The sequence below is a fragment of the Phaethon lepturus genome, unplaced genomic scaffold (genome assembly GCF_000687285.1).
Source record: "Phaethon lepturus isolate BGI_N335 unplaced genomic scaffold, ASM68728v1 scaffold1975, whole genome shotgun sequence".
Lineage (NCBI taxonomy): Eukaryota > Metazoa > Chordata > Aves > Phaethontiformes > Phaethontidae > Phaethon > Phaethon lepturus.
The window spans coordinates 134876-151590 of record NW_010539671.1 but is presented as its reverse complement, the minus strand read 5'-3'; the positions used below and the strand labels follow the sequence as shown (position 1 = coordinate 151590).

Below are 16715 nucleotides of genomic sequence, written 5' to 3'. Positions count from 1 at the left end.
AAATGTCTTTGCTTGTGAAAGAGCATTGCACAGCCCGATGGTCCCTCCTTGGAAAGTTATTCTTTGCTTATTCAGTCTTTTTTCCCTCCCGTTTTGGTTTTACCCTGTTTCCCTGGTTACTATATACTTCTGTTTGTCACCCCTCGTGGGCTGATGTCCTCCTCTGTTTACACGTGTCACATCTGCAGACAGCTAGCATGTTGCCTGGCCGAGGTATCCGTGTCTCCCTCTGCCCCGCATAGCTCAGCTCTGGCCGCCTCTTTGCAAAGCTTTTCCCACGCCTCTCTTGAACGCTCTTCAGTTTCCAGTTACACTTCTTGGTTACCCGTCATGAAGAGCTGAATTGTACTAAAACCCTCCTCTCTACTCCATTTCTCTTCCATCTTTCACTTCTATCATCCCTCATTTCTGTTTCTCTATTATCTGTATCCTAGGCTCTCTTCTTACTTCTCCTTGTAGTCAAGAGATGAGCTGAAGCTTCATAGATGTCCTCTCACCTCTTGGGCTGGGTAGAGGTTGGTAGGTACCTATTACTACCTGTTCCTCTGGAGTATTTTGAGCCCTCCACTGCTTGGAGGGAATTACATCAACACTTTGTTTTCTCCTTTTCCCATCACTCACCCTGAGCTCTCTGTTGGCTCTCAACTCCTCTCATCTCCCTTTCCTTTTTTTTCTTGGCAAAATTTATTTGGAACCTCACCAATCCATGACCCATGAGACCAAAATCTACTCTGTCTGGACAATTGCAACATTGTTAGAAAGCTGCAGACCCTAGACTGAATTTTTGTTCTTTCCTTATGGATAATTTCCCTCTCTCACTCAAATTAAGCCACAACAGCACGTAAACGATTGCTCTGTGAGTGAGAAGATATTTAACTTGATCCTTCTGAGAGCAGACCACAGGTGTTGTCAGAGGAGGTGTTGGTGGGTAGCTTTGCTGCATTTCAGCTCTTCAGATGCTCAATACAGCTCTGACAGAGCAGGCAACTACCATTAAAAAGCAGTAAGTGAAAGAATTATATATACATCTGGACAATCTCAGCTTTTTCTGGGGCTTGTGTAAGACATACCACAGAGGTTTGGTTTTCAGAGGAGATGGACTCAGTTTTCTGGAAAATCAGACTTGTTTCAGGATTGGCGAGATGCAGGCTGCAGATTTAGGCATCTGAAAATAAATCACTGATCGCTTTTGAAAATCTTGATCAAATTACTTCACATGGACAGGCATGAAATGGGAATCCATAGGCACAAGCACCATGGGCTGTTTGTTGTTATAGAAGATAATTTAGTACAGGCTGTTCCAATTTAGGTTAAACAAAACTAATAGTTAAGTGTCATATGTCTTACACTAGCCTGTGCATGGCTGTACCTTTGCACATGTGTGCACAAACAGAATAGACAATTGTTTATGGAAAATAATAGATACGGCGATGCAAGGTCAGATATGTTTTTCTCTCATGTGGAGAAACAGGCGATTCAGGCGGTGGTTTTGGTTTGTTTCTTCCCAGACAAGTAAGAGGGTACTGAATGGCACGGGGAATAGATAGGAACAGGAAAGAAAATGCTCTGGGCTCCCAAAATATTCGAAGGCTCTTACTGGGTTTGATACTAATCCACTATGGCTAGTTCAGGGCTGAGCAGGGTCCCTGCAGAGAGGTCTGTAACCAGAGGCTCTGGAACTCTGCTAGGGTTTTGTTTTGTCCTGGCTTTGCAGGAAAAACCAACGCCTTTGGAAACTAAGACTTGACTTTCCGTGGATGACCAACATGAGTCATGACTCGTTGAACTTTTAGAGACTCTGGGAGTGTTTCTAGTGTTTTCAGTACTTAGGTGTACCCAATCTTACTGCAGAGGATCAGTTTTGGGGACAAACCACAGCACGTTGTGGTAGGAAATAATTCAAGGGGATCTATTGTCCTGCCCCCCCATGCCAACACCTGCAGAGAGGCAGCCACGGGTTGCATGCAACAATTAAAAAAAAAAAAAAAGTTTGCGTTGGTTGTATAAGTCTCACATGCTCTACAAGGTATCCCAGAACCCAGAAGGGTGTTCCCTGGGCAAGCAGCAGGAGCTCGCTTTGCATCAACAGAGGCTGTTGCAAGGACTTTATGAAAAAGCAGTGAATGAGGGTGTAAATTATGGTTGCAAAATCACAGTCAAAGCCGCCTGTATCATGCCAGCCTGTTAGAACAACGGGGCTAACTGGCAGAAGGATGTATAATGTGTGAGTAATGTCTACGTTTGATGCAGGATCACGCACTTTGGCATTTGGGCTTCTTGCAGGCACAGAAGCAGACAGGGGAGGCAAAAGTTGGGGCTGTCATCTGTGTACCCTGATTTTGAGGAATAATATCATGGAGAGCTCCCATTTCTCCTGTATTCCCCGTCTTTGCTCTTTTATTTGTATTTTCTTTCCCTCACCCTCCTCATCCCATCCAGAATAACAGAATTGGCTGGAGTGGGCTCATGTCACTTCTCGGTTGCTTATGTTGGTAACAGAGAAATCCAAATGAGCCATTCTGCACTTTACTTCTGAGGCTTATTCCTCGAGAAAGCTGTTTCTGCTCCCAGGGAAGTCGGTAGAAGTCTAATTAGTCCCAGATGTTTAGTAATAACAAGGACTTCCTTTTGGTAGAGCCAAACAAAAGCAGTGTTAAAACCGTTAATTAAATGGGTTTGGCTCTGTCATCAGGTTATTAACTAATTCCAGTCATGGCAGCCAAGCTAATACTGGCTCTTAGAAGGAGATATAATCTTGCCGTACTTGACACAAAAGGCATGAACTCAGTGTGTGGGTAAATTAGCCTGCATCTGGGTGCCCAGCTCCACTTGCTTTCACACCAAAGGAAAAGCTCACCGACTTCAGCATCAGGCTTCCAACTAATCCCTGGGTTTGCTGCTTGTGCAAACTCTCTCCTACGAGAATAAGAGCTTTAGCCAACGGGTAGCGTTGACTTTGTAGATGTTAGATCAGGCCCTATTGCTGCTGGCTGTTTGTGCAAATGCTTCAGCAGATCTCTTTCTTCTCCATTGGTTGTACTCTAAGATATGGAGCAGTGGTCCCTGCTTCAGGACCAGAAGGTGAAGTCTGAACACCATAGAAAAGTAGGAAGACATAGCTTTTCATTTGGAGCTTTCCAAGCTGGTGCTTTAATATATTCACAACCCTGTGCTTTTTACAAAATTCAAAGGTGTCTTTATTGTACAAAATTCCACAATGAAAACTACCAGCCAGTTTCTTACATACCTGCTTTGAAAATAGAATTATACACCTTTTTGTAGTGTGTTAATTTTGACATTCACTAGCTGGAAGAAACAGAAGTGGAGCAGCAATTTGACTCTGAGTTACTTACTTCGACAGGTTTTGGTTTGACCTCTATTTCTCTTATGTGCCTTAATGTACATGTCCTGGCATTAACAGAAAACCTGATATATCTCCTTTCAAGCCCATTGAACCCTGTTAGTAGATCAGGCTCCTACTGTTGGTGAGCTGCTTTTCACTTCAAAAGGGTTAACCTGTTGTCAGAGTATGGGACATAATATATGTCAGTGTCAGCTTTTAGCAACGCAACAGGCTGGCCATGTTAAACCCATCACAGAATGAGGATCTACATAACTTTTCTTGCAGCCAGTCCTCTAGACCATAATAACCTTTTAGAGAGAGACAGTGGACATCTCACCTGAATAATGGCCCAGGACTAGGTTGCTTGTGTATTGTTTCACACCAGAATCTTCAAAACACCTTTTTTCTGTCTAACCTCCTGTGACCTTTAAAAATAGACCCTTTTTTTTTTTTTTTGCATTGAAATGCAGCTGTATGCAGTGACTTCCCAACAGTTTTCCTTAGACATATAAACATTTCAGTCCAATGGTAGCTGGTTGAAATTCATTCTCCAAGATTCCTCTTTTAAAAAGCGTTAACCCCAGAAATGAATTTCTTCACATTAAACCCAGTTAAATATGTATTGCACACGAGGAGCAAATTTCTCCTCTTTGAGTTGAACTGTGGACTTGTGACCTTCTGAGCAGAACTGGGTAAGATATAGTGCTGCTGTTGCACGCCTGAGATTTTCTTACATCCCTCGTGGGTATTAAGTGCCAAGACTAATTAACCTCATCTGCCTCTCATGTCCTGCCCCAGCTGTTGGAGCAACATACTACAAGTAAAGGGAGGTATCCAAAGAGGTTCCCACCACCAAGGTTTTTGGCTCCCATGGAGAGCTGTGGAGTTTTCAAAATGGCAGCCACGAGCACAACAGACATCAACTGTGATTTCCTTTTTAAACTAAATTCTCATTGTTTTGGAACTCATAGGAGATTTGCAACCAACTTCAAGGACTGAAAGATTGTATATTGGCCCGCTCTGGCATTGGCTTGTATGGCTTAAGCTTAAGAAGGGTTAGAAGCTGTTTGTTAGTTCTAACTAGGTAGGAAAAAGCACAGCTCATAGCTCAAAGCAGAATATCTCATGGAGGCACATAACTTTGAGAAAGGCTTTCCTACTCAGTTGATGTCATCAATGACTGTCATAAAAAGATGATTCAGTCACAATGCTCAATTTACATAAAGTCTTTCTGTGAAGGTGACATCACAAAGTATATTTGAGCTTAGTGAAAAGTCTCAAGACCTTAAGAGGGCTTTTTCTTTTGGTCTGGTTTAAATTACACATCCCTCAAAACAACAGCAGGGCCTTACAGTGGCCTCTTCTACCACTGTATGAACTTCTTAGGTAGATCTGCTTGTGCATGAAGCAAGTGCAAAACATGGCAAATTCTCCTTTCGGTCCCTGTAACCCAGAGCACTATAGTGGTGCAGTCCAGGGGCACTTTGAAACCATCTTAAAATCCACAGTTAAAAATCAAAGATGAGAATTTTACCCTTCATTTCTACACACCGGCAGTATAGCACCTGATTTCTTCAGTTTTCAAGGCATTTTGTGTTCCTATGCTTTAAACTGATGGCTAAAGTTTTGCCTGCGGAAGCAAAAGAAAGAACCAACACCAATGATGATCACGGATAAAACCAACACAAATGTTAATATAATAAGGAAGTTGATTTTCTTCAGATCCTCTTTTTCACAGTCTTCTGGTCTGATGTTCCCTATGTGCATTTCTTCCTGGTACCCGAAGTTCTGAGTGTACTGGCACATTAAGTGCTCCACGTTGGGGATCTGGACATTTTTGTTCTGGATCATCGATGAGAGCCAGATGTTTCCACAGCAGTTTAGTGGGTTCCCAGTGAGATACAAGTTTTTAAGGGAATTTTCTAATGCTAAAATATTGCTGTTCTGTAATGTACTAAACCTATTGTTCCTCAGGTCCAGAACTTCCAGTGGAGAGTCACCACCCCACTTAGGCAACCAGTTCAGCTGATTTTCAGAGAGGTTTAAATGTTTAAGGTGACTAAAACAGGGCAAGTCAATGTTTAAGTCTTTCAGGCTATTGCCATGTAAATACAAATATTCCAGAGACTTTTCCAGTCCTGATAATGCTTTAACTTCTATTTTCAGTCCAGGGTTCATGGCAAGGTCCAAGACAATCAGAGAAGTCTTGTAGAAAGTGTATGCTGGTAGGATGTTCAGCATGTTGTCGGCTAGGTACAAGTACTGAAGAGTAGGAGAATCGACAAATGATACACAACCACTTTCCTCTCCAGCAAGTCTTTGCTTAGCTAATCCTGAGTACATACTGCAAAGGCTGATATTATTGCTCTGTAGATTAAGCAGTCTGAGGCTAGGAAGACTTGAGAAGATATCAAATTGCAGGGTCTGAAGGTGGTTGCTTTGAATGTAGAGCTCCTTCAAATTTGACAACGTGCCAGCATCTAGGAGAAGGTTCTGCAAAGCATTGTAGCTCAGGTCGAGGACAGTTAGGGAGGTCAATGCACTGTCATAAGTTACTGCAAATGCCTGAAGACAGTTTTTACTGAGATTAAGGGTGTGAAGGGACAACATTGATTCAAAGAACTCATCCGGAATGGATTTGATTTCATTATAACTTAAGTCTAGATATACAAGATGGGATAAATAAAGAGAACTTTTGTTTCTACTTTGCTTCTGATCAAGAAGATGAAAAGAAGCATCTAGCCACTCATTTTCCATATAGTCCATTTTATTATGAGGGGATTCAGCAGTGAGCTGGATTAAATTCTTTGATAAATTCAGAGTTACCAGTTTATTTACCTGGGGGAAGACTGGGAAGCGAAGCAGTTTGTTTTCACTCAGGTCCAAACATCTTAAGCTGTATTCATCATCTGACTTTGCGGTGTGGAAGGTCTCAATGCTATTCCTGCTAAGGTCAAGTATCTCCAGCTGCCTGAGGTTGAAATCAGAGATGCAAGTAATTGAATTCATGGAGAGATTGAGTTTGGAAAGGTTCACTAGAGTCTCAAAAGCACCTTCTTCTATTTCCATGATGATATTACTCTGAAGATCTACCTCCACAAGATTGGGAGATCCCTGAAACATCTTGTGTGATATCATTATAATACTGTTGTCTGCCAAGGAAAGATACCGCAGTGCTGGAGCTTGTTTAATGAAATACTCAGCCATCCCATTGTACAGACTGTTGTGGGACAAGTCCAGTATTTCCACCTTGGGTAGAAGTCCAATCCCCTCTGTCCCATTCTGAGCAAGCTCATATAAGTGATTGTTGGCTAAATTTATTTCCAGCAAACTCGTCATATGTGCAAAGACTCCAGGCGTGATGAAGCTTATCTGGTTAGAGCTTAAATCCAGGCACTGGAGGGAAGTGTAAAACGATAACGGCATTTCAGGGATGCTTTGAATCAGATTTCCAGACAGATCTATTTTGTTTACATTCGGATGGAGCTCACGAGGGATTTGGTGAAGGTCTTTGTTGTGGCAAAATGCCTGCGAGTTTGCCTGCCAGAAAAAGAGAGAAAAGGGGTCATCATGTGACAAATGAAAAACATATTTGCATGAAATACAAAGAAAAAAATATTCAGCATCCGGGCAGTTCCTTCTTCTGAAACACTGACCACACTATTTTGTCTGAGCACTCAGACAACAAGAACAACCACCCTAAGTCTTCTTTGCAGCTAACAGCACTCGTTTCATTTTAAAGACATTTCTGACTCGCAACACTAGAGAGTTTTATCTGCATGTGATGCCTACTAAATGTTCTCCTTTTCGTACCCTTCTCCTGGGCTCATTTTAATAGTCCTAAGTGAAGGAGTTTTTCGCTCTTTACCTTGCAATCAAGAACTGTTTCCTCACTTTTGTTCTGATGATTAATTTTCTCAGCTTTGTCATTATATTAGATTCTGCAAACTCTACTTGCAACAGTAAGCAGTTTCTAGAAGAGCTCCAGTCTATTGGTAGCATTAGTCCCAAAGCAAGGAGGTGGAGTAATGTTTAAGGATCCTACGGCACAAAAAAAATCTCTCTCCTTAGTCACACCCTCAGATATTTGACTGTGTCTTTCTTTAGCCAGGGCTTAGTGAAGCAATGCATCCTTAACCAAATGAGTCTTCAACTACTGAAACATTTCTGATGCAAACCTCCAAACTCCTCCTGCTTTTACCATCCATATTTATCCTTTTCTTAAGGAAACTGTTCCTTTTGTCTTATATGTGGAGCATGCCTTATGAAACCACCCACACAAGGCACCCGTGATACAACATGGAAAAGAAAAAATATGTAAAGCCAGCTTTTAGAGAGGCAAAAAGCTGTGATGTGCCATGAGGGTCATGGCTTTTCAATCCAATTCTCAGCAGCAGGGTAGAGAAAAACCCCAAGTGTCGAAGTCAAATTCATCTTCTAGATGCATGTCTGTTTAATTGTAGCTAGGACTGAATCTGTGTCCAGAGCAAAATTTGGAGTGTGTGTTCATAAGGAACATTGGAAAAATGAACATGATCATCCTTGCATAAATGTCAAGCTGTATTTTGTTCTTAAGGACAACATACAGCAGCGGGAGGAAGTGGAATGTGAAAAGCTTAGGCAGCCTTTAATTTACTGGAGGAAAACTCTTGTTATAAATGTATTTGGGTGACTGGGTCATGTACTGTTTGTAGAAAGATCAGAAAGAAAAGAAAGAAAAAACTGTGTTGAAACTTAATTTCTGTGGAGAAGCAGAATCCAGATTCCATGACGCAAAGCTTTTCAGACATTAAAGAAACATTAAAAGTAAAAAATATTAAAACCCATCTGTTTCATGTGAACTTTTAGGTGAATGAAGTGGCAGGTCTGTTTAGGAGAAGTGGGGCAATAGTCAGCATTTTGTGAATCTCTTTTGCATCATGTGTGTTTTGGAGACAGCACAAAAATGTGCCAGAAAAGTGTAAGTGCTCATCCAAACTCTAGATACACATAGGCTGCTCCACAGTCCTTCCCATGATACATCTTTCCCAAAGATCCCAAGTAAATGGACTGTTGTGCTGCTTTTGGCTGGGATAGAGTTCATTTTCTTCATGACATCTATTAAAACCTGAATCCCCTCCTTTTTTCCCCCCCAAATCACTCAAATCCCCCCCCCAATAATTAGAAGAAAAGAGAAGGGAATTTTCTGGCTTCTTCCTGACATTATTTCTTTCCTGCAAAGCCGCTGTAGGATTGCTTATTTTGAGCTAAAATATGCACAGAGCTGGGCTCAACTCTGAGGCTCAGGAATGGAGCAGGAAGTCTCCTCTTCATTTTGTGGAAGAGGGAGAAGCCAGAAGGATGCAAAAATCCAGAGTGAAAAAGCTGCAGTCGCTTTGCAGCCTGCGGCAAATTCCAGGTTTCTTCCCACACTTCGAGCCAGATCTCAGCAAGTGTTGAGCACCCTCTGCTCCCTCTGGGCACCCAGCGCCGTGGCGAAGTCCTGGTCCAACTCCTGTTGGCGTCAGTTGGCTGGTTTTCACTGAAGTCAATGGGGGAGAGGTCAGTTCCAGTTCACCACGTATCTTGCAGGATTGGGCCTTTAATCTGCAGCCATTGAACCCTCCCGGTGATAACAGGGACTGATAAAATCTATACCTCCCACTGACTGCCATTTGTTCCTATAAAGTTTCCCCTCCCATTTTTTTTAACTCTCATTCCTTTTCACTGACTATTTTGATCCTCGCTGAATTTCTTATCTAGTCTGTTCTGCACCATCTTTTCTCCCTGAGGCTCAAACTGCGTGAATTTCATTCTCATCAGCACTAGGTAGAACAGATGAAGCATGTCTCAGTGGGACGGAACAAACAGCATCTGTTTGTGTGTGTGTCTCCTCTCCTCCCACCCTGTAGCCCAATGGGTTGGCAGCCTGAGGCTGGAAAAGAGGTTTTTGCCAATCTCATGTTCTAACTTCATCATCTCTGCTGACGCTGCCACTGGTTTGTTTGAAGTCCATTGGCACGAAGTACTGCAGTGTGGGGAGCACTTGGTCCCTTCGGTGTCTGGTCCCATTCAGGTGTTGGTGAAAAAATGACCCAACAGCTCAAAAGTTGAGCAACGTTTGGATTCTCTGATTCTTCACTGCTCACACTGGGTGGAAGTTGTCACTCACCTTAGCAAGAGTCCTACAAACAAGGCAGCTGGATCCAAGCATCCACCTGTGTTCCCCCTTATCGACTCATGAGTGTTTGAACCAAAGAATTTGGGCTGGAGCCACTTGGCATCGCCTTGCACTTGCACAGTGTCCACGTCCATTCTCTAGAAGAGCTGCCCAGGTGGAGGCTCAGCTACACAACAAAATCTTAGCAATTTGCCCAGGTACCACATATTGGCTGACCTGTGGTGACCAGATACGCATGTGTTCTTGCATGACCTCGATGCAAGGTAATATATAATTTGCTGAAAACCCTTCCCTTCTGTGAATTATTTGGAAGCTCCTCCTTTCCCAGTTAACATGAATTAGCAGAAACATTTTTCCTGGGGAGGCAAACCGTGAACTAGTGGAAACTCCTCTCCTTGGATATCAATACGAGTTAGGAAGAACCTCCTGAAATTTAAGATATGCCTTGTTGTCTCTCAAACGGGCAGATGCACAGTAACTTGTATAATCACTGCAGCTCACTCCCATGTCAGGGGTCTGGTAGGGACTGTTTACTTCCTAAAACCTCGTTTACAAGACCGGTTCAATGACAGGAGCACCAGCGGTGAGCCGGGGTGGGGCACAGGTTTCTGGTTCATGCCTCTTCCAGCAGATCTGGGACAAAAGTTTTAATTTCTGAGACTTTGCTGTTCTAAAGGTCTTGCCACAGGGAAAGTACCACCTAAAACAGCGAGGCTGTGATGAAAAATCATCACGTGAAGCAGGCGGGACTGCTGGTGGACCCATCAGCTAATCCAGTAGCTCCCGCTCTCTTTAAGCTTGTGTTTGGATTTACACCCTCCCCCTTCCATTGGACCAAACGCCCAGCGAAGGAAGATGAGCAAAGCTCCATTGCCATTAGCGATGCTGAGCTGTCATTTTATACCAGAGGAGCATCCCAGCCCCCGGCTGCAGCCTGTTTTCTGTCAGGGCTGAATTTATCCCAGCCTAGTTGTGTAGGGCCTTGGGTCGATGAAAGCAGTTTACAGTGGGCTGGTGGAAACAAGGATGTGTTTACTTCTCAGCAATCAATCAGCCTGATCTGTGACCCATGAAGAAATGGGACGGGACAAATCTGCTTTGATTATCGCATGTCTCGCCCAGCCTTCATGTGACTATGATACATGGGACCCAAGCTGTCATATTTACGGTGGCTTCATCAGCCTTCCCTCTCCAGCCAATGAACCGAGCTACCCAGTCACCTTCCCAAGATCTTTTTATATATACTAGGTCTTAATTTCTCTGGAATTCAGGAAGTGCAGCAATACGGCAGGGTGGGCAGGAATGGAATGAGTCCCATAAGGGAGATGTGTACAGCTAGCAAATTATTTTTTTCCCTATTTTGGAAATTCTTGAGGATTTGTGCTGAACAGCTTCAACGTTCAAGGAAAAAAAAAAAAGATAAGTATTTTTAAACGGTCTGTTACAGTCAGAAGCACTTGGAAAGGGAAGGGAGAAAGTTCAGCTGTGAGTAACATCTATAATATTGTACCAGGTGCTTGCAAAAATATAAGGAGCAAATTTTGTACTGGAGCGAGAGGCTTTGTCACTTCTTTTACCTGCAGCAGAAGTCAGGTACAACTGCCCTGGCAGCCATGCTGTGTCAGGGCAGAGGAGGTCAGTCTCCCTGCTATTACAAAAGGGCTGGTATATATGTATTTCACAGAAGATGCTTTATTTAAAGTGTAAAGAACTTAGGCCTGATAGAAAGGAGTTGTTTAGGTGTGAGTTCTTTCTCTGTCTCAGCTAGAGAATCCCTGTACAGTCCTGGGGAAATCAGGTCAAATTTCCTTTAACCAGCTCCCTCTTAGAAAAAGACAAAGATAATGACCCTTCTTTTTCCCCCCTTTTATGTGCTGTCGCTACAGTGACATAGCCCGGGAACAGCCTGCTGAGCACCCACTCACCCAGCAAAGCCCACCTCTGCCACCCCGGAGAGCCTGGTCCTGGGGGGGTTTCCCTTCTCAGAGACCATAACTATTTGTGCAGTGGCTGTAACAAGGGGGTCCCAACCCCATCCAGGGTCTCCAGGGGCCTGAGTAGGGAGACAGCCTTACCATTTCACAAGACATCCCCTCTGTGGGCTGATAGTTAGAGGTCCCTCTGTTCACCACTGCCAGGAAGAAGATGACGTACAGTTTCATGGTTCTGCAGGTAGAAGTAATTGTGGTTAGATTTCAAACGTGACGCAGTGGCCAACGCTGCAGAAGCTGGCCCCAGATCATCGTCTAACATGGAGAAGCACACACGCAGTGCAATAAATTAACGCATCTCTGAGCCTACAGCACTTAAGACCCACCTACGTACCTTTGCATCCCTTTGAGCCTGGTGGGACGAAGAGAGATTTATACAAGGACTTGAAAGGAAAGTCCAAGGCATTTCATGGGATTGCCCCTGTGTGCTTTCAGCTGCCACCGAGATGATACCCAGGCCACCCAATGAAGTCCAGGTGCTCAAACTGGGCAGTGTGTCTGGCATCATGGAGAAAGACAACCACTGAAGAGTGAGTTACCTTCACTCTCCCCACAGAGGCAGCTCAGGTACTTTCAACTGGGCTGGGGTTTTGGGTTGCCAAGTCCTGAGCAAAGCGAACAGATGCCACTCAGAAACAACAGGCGTTGGGAACGTTTTCCATTTCCATCCACAACATATTCCACTCCTCTCATCCCAGACAGTCAAAGAGCTTTTACACACGCACCCAGATTTGTTGAGTTAATATAAACAGCTTAAAGAATAGACCGAGAACTTTTTGTCCAAATGTTAGTTTTCCATTTTATGCATCCCAGGTACGGGCAGGCTTTTGAAACAGATGCCTTACAAAGAGACAGATATAAAATGGCGTGGATTTGTGTGAAACAAAGGGTTCGAGTTTGGAAAGCACTCCAGAAGAGCGCGTAGAAATAACTGCAAAAGGAGCAAACAGCACAGGAACGCCTGTCACTGGGCAATGGGAGAAAATACGACCGAAGCCAAGGGAAAGCATTCGTCCTTCAAAAGGGCTTGTTTCTAGATGGGCACTAATGAGATCTCTGGCTATGGTCACCACTTATGTGAGCTCCAGATATCACTCCTTTACAACAGCCTCTGTTGCAGACATGCAGAATTTGTCTGTATTTGTATGACTTCTTGCAGGCAGGTCTGAGCGGGTCCTGCCCACATCCAGAGCCAGTGAGACACGAGCCAGCACCTAACTGGAAGCCATGCAGCAGTGCTTAGCTAGCACTGCTCTTAAGTCTTTCCAGGAGCAAGCCTGCATCTGGCAAGCTCCAAATGAGTGCCAATCCCATGCACACGTGCCACCAAAAAACAGCATCAATGTACCGTTACTCAGTGGCTTCCACCCACAGAGCATCAGGAGGCTGGAAACAAAAGGGATGGGATCGTTCCCAGCTGGTGGAGATCCCTGAACTTAGTCACTGTTTGAGGGATGCAGCTGATGGCCACGCTTCCATGCAGCAATGGCAATTGCAGCACAGCAATACCAACAGGTTCACTATGGGAACCTGCCCATCCCTCCACTTCCCAACCAGAGAAGAGAGTTGTGTATGAGGAAGAGAGAAACTGGGGAGGCTTAGACCACATCTACTCTATTTTCAGATTGCACATTCCTTCCCATTCAGGGGAACAACTAGTGATGGATGATGATCTGGGACCCCAAGGTGAAAGAGCTTGGAGATTGTCTTTGAGGCTCAGCAGCAGGATCAGAAGTCTGTTTCCTTCCTCTAAAATAAGACCAAGGGTGCTCATTCTCGACCCTTTTAATTCTTGTTTGCAGAATACACTGAAATCATCCTATGGAAGGAGGAATTGCTGATACTACCATCTATAATGTCTCTGACATTCCCCCTCTGTTCCTCCTTCCCCAGGCTTAGAGAAGGTGCCTCCTCTAAGGAGGAGAAAATGAGTTTTATCATTTGGGTATTAGTGTGCCGAAACTGAGAGAAAAGACAAAGGTACCAATGATTACAAAGCTTTACTCAGAGTCCTCAAATGGAAATTGTTTCTGTTTAAATCCGATTAATTAAGCTGGCAAAATCTCCATGGATGTTACCCACAACAGGGCACCAGCCTGATGGGACAGCGTGCATCCCGTGTGCTCTGTGATGTCTTCTCTCGAATGATAAACCTGACACAATCCAGGGTCTTAACATGCTTTGAAGCTTCCTAAATTGTACGTTTATAAAGCAACTGAGAAATTGATGCATTTGAACACAAAAACCTGATTTAATGGCTTGCTGTGTAAGACAGATCTGTAGTAAGCAAGGACTCTGTCCTTCAAATTGTTTCTAAGGTGGCTGTCATATCCCGAAGCACTGGGACGTGGTGGTCTCTTCCAATATGAGACCACGTGGACTGCATCCAGAGGAGGGTAAACCCCTCTTCAAGGTACAGCACAACCTCCTTGCCCATGGAGATCCCCTTCCCAAGGTGCTGTTCCATTCAGCGGAAGAGCTTTTCCTCACCCAGCCTTTCTCTGGACAACCTTTAGACCCACCTAGTGAGACACAACACCGTGTCCCCCTCCCCTCTGCCCTCTGGGCAGGTCTCAGATGCCCTCCAGCCTCTCCCAGTGCAGAGCTGGGGGCTCACAGGACCCCCATTGCCCTGGTGTCAGAGAGCATCACCACTGAAGCCTGCCTGGGCACTGGCACGACGTCTCCAACCACAGCTTACAAAAACACTCCGGGAGCAGCAGCAGCAGCAGCAACTCAGCCTAAAGGAGCTTCTAGAGCTCTGCGGCTTTCCCAGAGCAGAAGCAGCTTTGTGCTGGGTGCCAGTTCGCTCCCGCTGGCAGCTGTGATAAAAGTCCCAGCCTGTGTCAGAGCAGGACGGAGCTCTGGACCGCAGTCGGTGTCACAGCTTTCCATCAGGCTGCTTCAGAATTACCCAGCCCATACGCAGCCGAGTAGCGTAGGTGATTTCAGTAACACCTCCAAGGAATCTCATGAAGTGGGTCAAACAATTTAGCATCTAGAAAAAGCATAGTACCCAAACCACGTCAGCATGTCCACTTAACAGATGGGAGGGCGAAGGCAGAGAAGAGCAGTGCTTTGCCCCAAGACACGTTTGAAACCCTGGAAGAACCAGGGTTTCATCCCAGTTTGCCCAGTTCCCACTCCAGAACAATATTTGCCTCCACCTCTATTACAATATTAACCCCGAACCCACCTCATAGATGTTGCTTGTAGCTGACAACAGCAGCACCTTCCAAATTTCCCCCAAAGGTAATTTTTGTTACTGCTCAGACAACTAACAGAGACACCCTCCTGTGCCAAAGAGAGGTTAAATATGAGAAAATACACAAAACACAAAACAAACTCCCCAGGGGCTGATCCTTTTTCACGCAAGACTCTTTGCTGCCGTGTTAGAGCCTTCAGGGTTAAAAAGAGTGAATATTCACATTTACCTTGTTTCAAGGGTTTCTCGCATCCCCAAACACTGCTTAACATGTCTTTAAAAAGCATGTCCAGCTCTGCAAGACCGGCTCCGTCCTGGTACCGGTGCAATCGTTCTCCAGCTTCACATTGCCTCATTCGGGACGCCAAGAGGCTCGCTCGTAACTTCGTAACGAAGACGTTTTCGGGGAAATAACCTTACTTGGGACAGTGTCGGCTTTAAATTCTGCTGCTTGTCTTCCTCCGGACTCCTCTCCGGGCTCTTGCTGGGTCCTGGCCACCGCTGTGCTCCGGAGGGAGGCAGCTACCGCGCGACATCCTGAAGCCCTTGCTCGGGGCAGGCGTTGAGAAACAAGGGGGATTTTTGCCAGGGAAACGGTCAGGATCGGGCCACGGGCTCGCTCAGGGGAGTAAGTGACTTATCATTGCCGGTGCCATTGTTTGGCTACGTGCGTGGTGCAAGGCAGCGTGTTTACTTTAGGGTTATGTGTCCGTGAGCTGCATTCCTGGAGGGCTGCAGCCTCCTGCCCCTGCACCTCCATCGCTCTCTGCATCGTTAGGAAAACAGCGCCTGAGGATTAAAGGTTTCAAATTCACGGCTGGTAAATATAAAGCCCAGAATCGGGAAACCTGCCCTGGAAGAAGTAACTCCTTCTCTTTGCAGTGGTCCAGCCAGTCGGAGCGTGATGGCAGCCTGCTGGCAGGATGGGGGGTCGGCTACAACGCACCGGATTTGAAGGGTTTTCGTGGCACGAGTCAGGAACTGGCGAGATTGGTAAAGGCAGCGGGGTCTGAACATCCAGACGAGCTGCTGAATTTTCGGCAGCGGGTACACACCTCCCGGCCACGCGAGCGAAAACTTCCCTTTGCAGAAGGGCTGCTTTTGCCCTGCGGAAGGCGATTTCAGACCGCCTGCGAGTTCAGATTTATATTTATTATTTTGTGCTGCCCTCTAGGGCTGGAGCATCTGTCTAATCGCTGGCTTCCTCTCTTCCCTTTGCCGATGGACGCCTGCTCCTGGCAAACCTGCCTTCGCATAGGTTTCCCCGTTACTTTCTCCCAGCCGGTGCCCGGAGGTTCCGGTGCCTTTTGGGTGGCCTGGGGTTAGAGTTCGCCTCAGCAGCAGCATGCAGTAGCACCTGCGATGCACGGACGCTTTCACAAGGAAAACCTCAAATATTTGAGGTCTTCAAGAAAAGAAAAAGACTTTTTGTTTTTTTTTTTAAGAGGATAATTTGATTTTATTTGGAGACGGGATGCGAATATCATGCCTGAAGAGTAGTGGGTGCCCTGGATGATTGCAGCTTCACCTTTTCCTACTCCTGTATGCTCAGAGCACTGTGGGAAGTTTGGATTTGGAGGGGAAAAAGTAGCAGGGGAAAAATATAGCTTTTTTTAAAAAGCCAGCTCTGTTCCTCAAGCTGTTTTACCAAGTGGCCAAGCAGCTGTGCCAGCTGGACTGTGAAGAAGAGCCTGGACAGAAACAAATGCCAAAGCAGGAGGGAAGGGCATGCGCTGCCGCTGCTGCTCAGGACTTTGCTTCATTAAATCCACAGCCTTAGAGGGACACCGGCTGCGCTGGGAAGGGTCACTGGTGTCCTTACCGTCGTTGCCCTTGCTAAAGGGGATCTGACAAATAGCAAATAGTTTCAAAGACCCTGAAGCATTTGTCTGACTTCCCATTTTCAATATTTTTGGGCTATCGCTTTACACCCTGGGGTAGTGCTGAAACACCGGTAGCCACGTCTGCAGAACAAGGGTGGTCTCCATCGGGCAGATTGAGTCATCTCCATCGGGC

At 45.3% G+C, this 16715-nt stretch overlaps 1 protein-coding gene across 1 annotated transcript; it reads right to left on the bottom strand.

The window, feature by feature from the left end:
• Positions 1–4942: 4942 nt before the first annotated feature.
• LRRC32 (leucine rich repeat containing 32) lies at positions 4943–15225 on the bottom strand. Its single transcript, XM_010287169.1, has 3 exons — positions 14929–15225; positions 11579–11669; positions 4943–6883 (listed from the first exon to the last, which is right to left on the bottom strand). Exons 1-3 carry the CDS (start codon positions 14949–14951, stop codon positions 4943–4945), a joined length of 2055 nt encoding a protein of 684 aa, XP_010285471.1. The 5' UTR covers positions 14952–15225.
• Positions 15226–16715: the final 1490 nt, after the last annotated feature.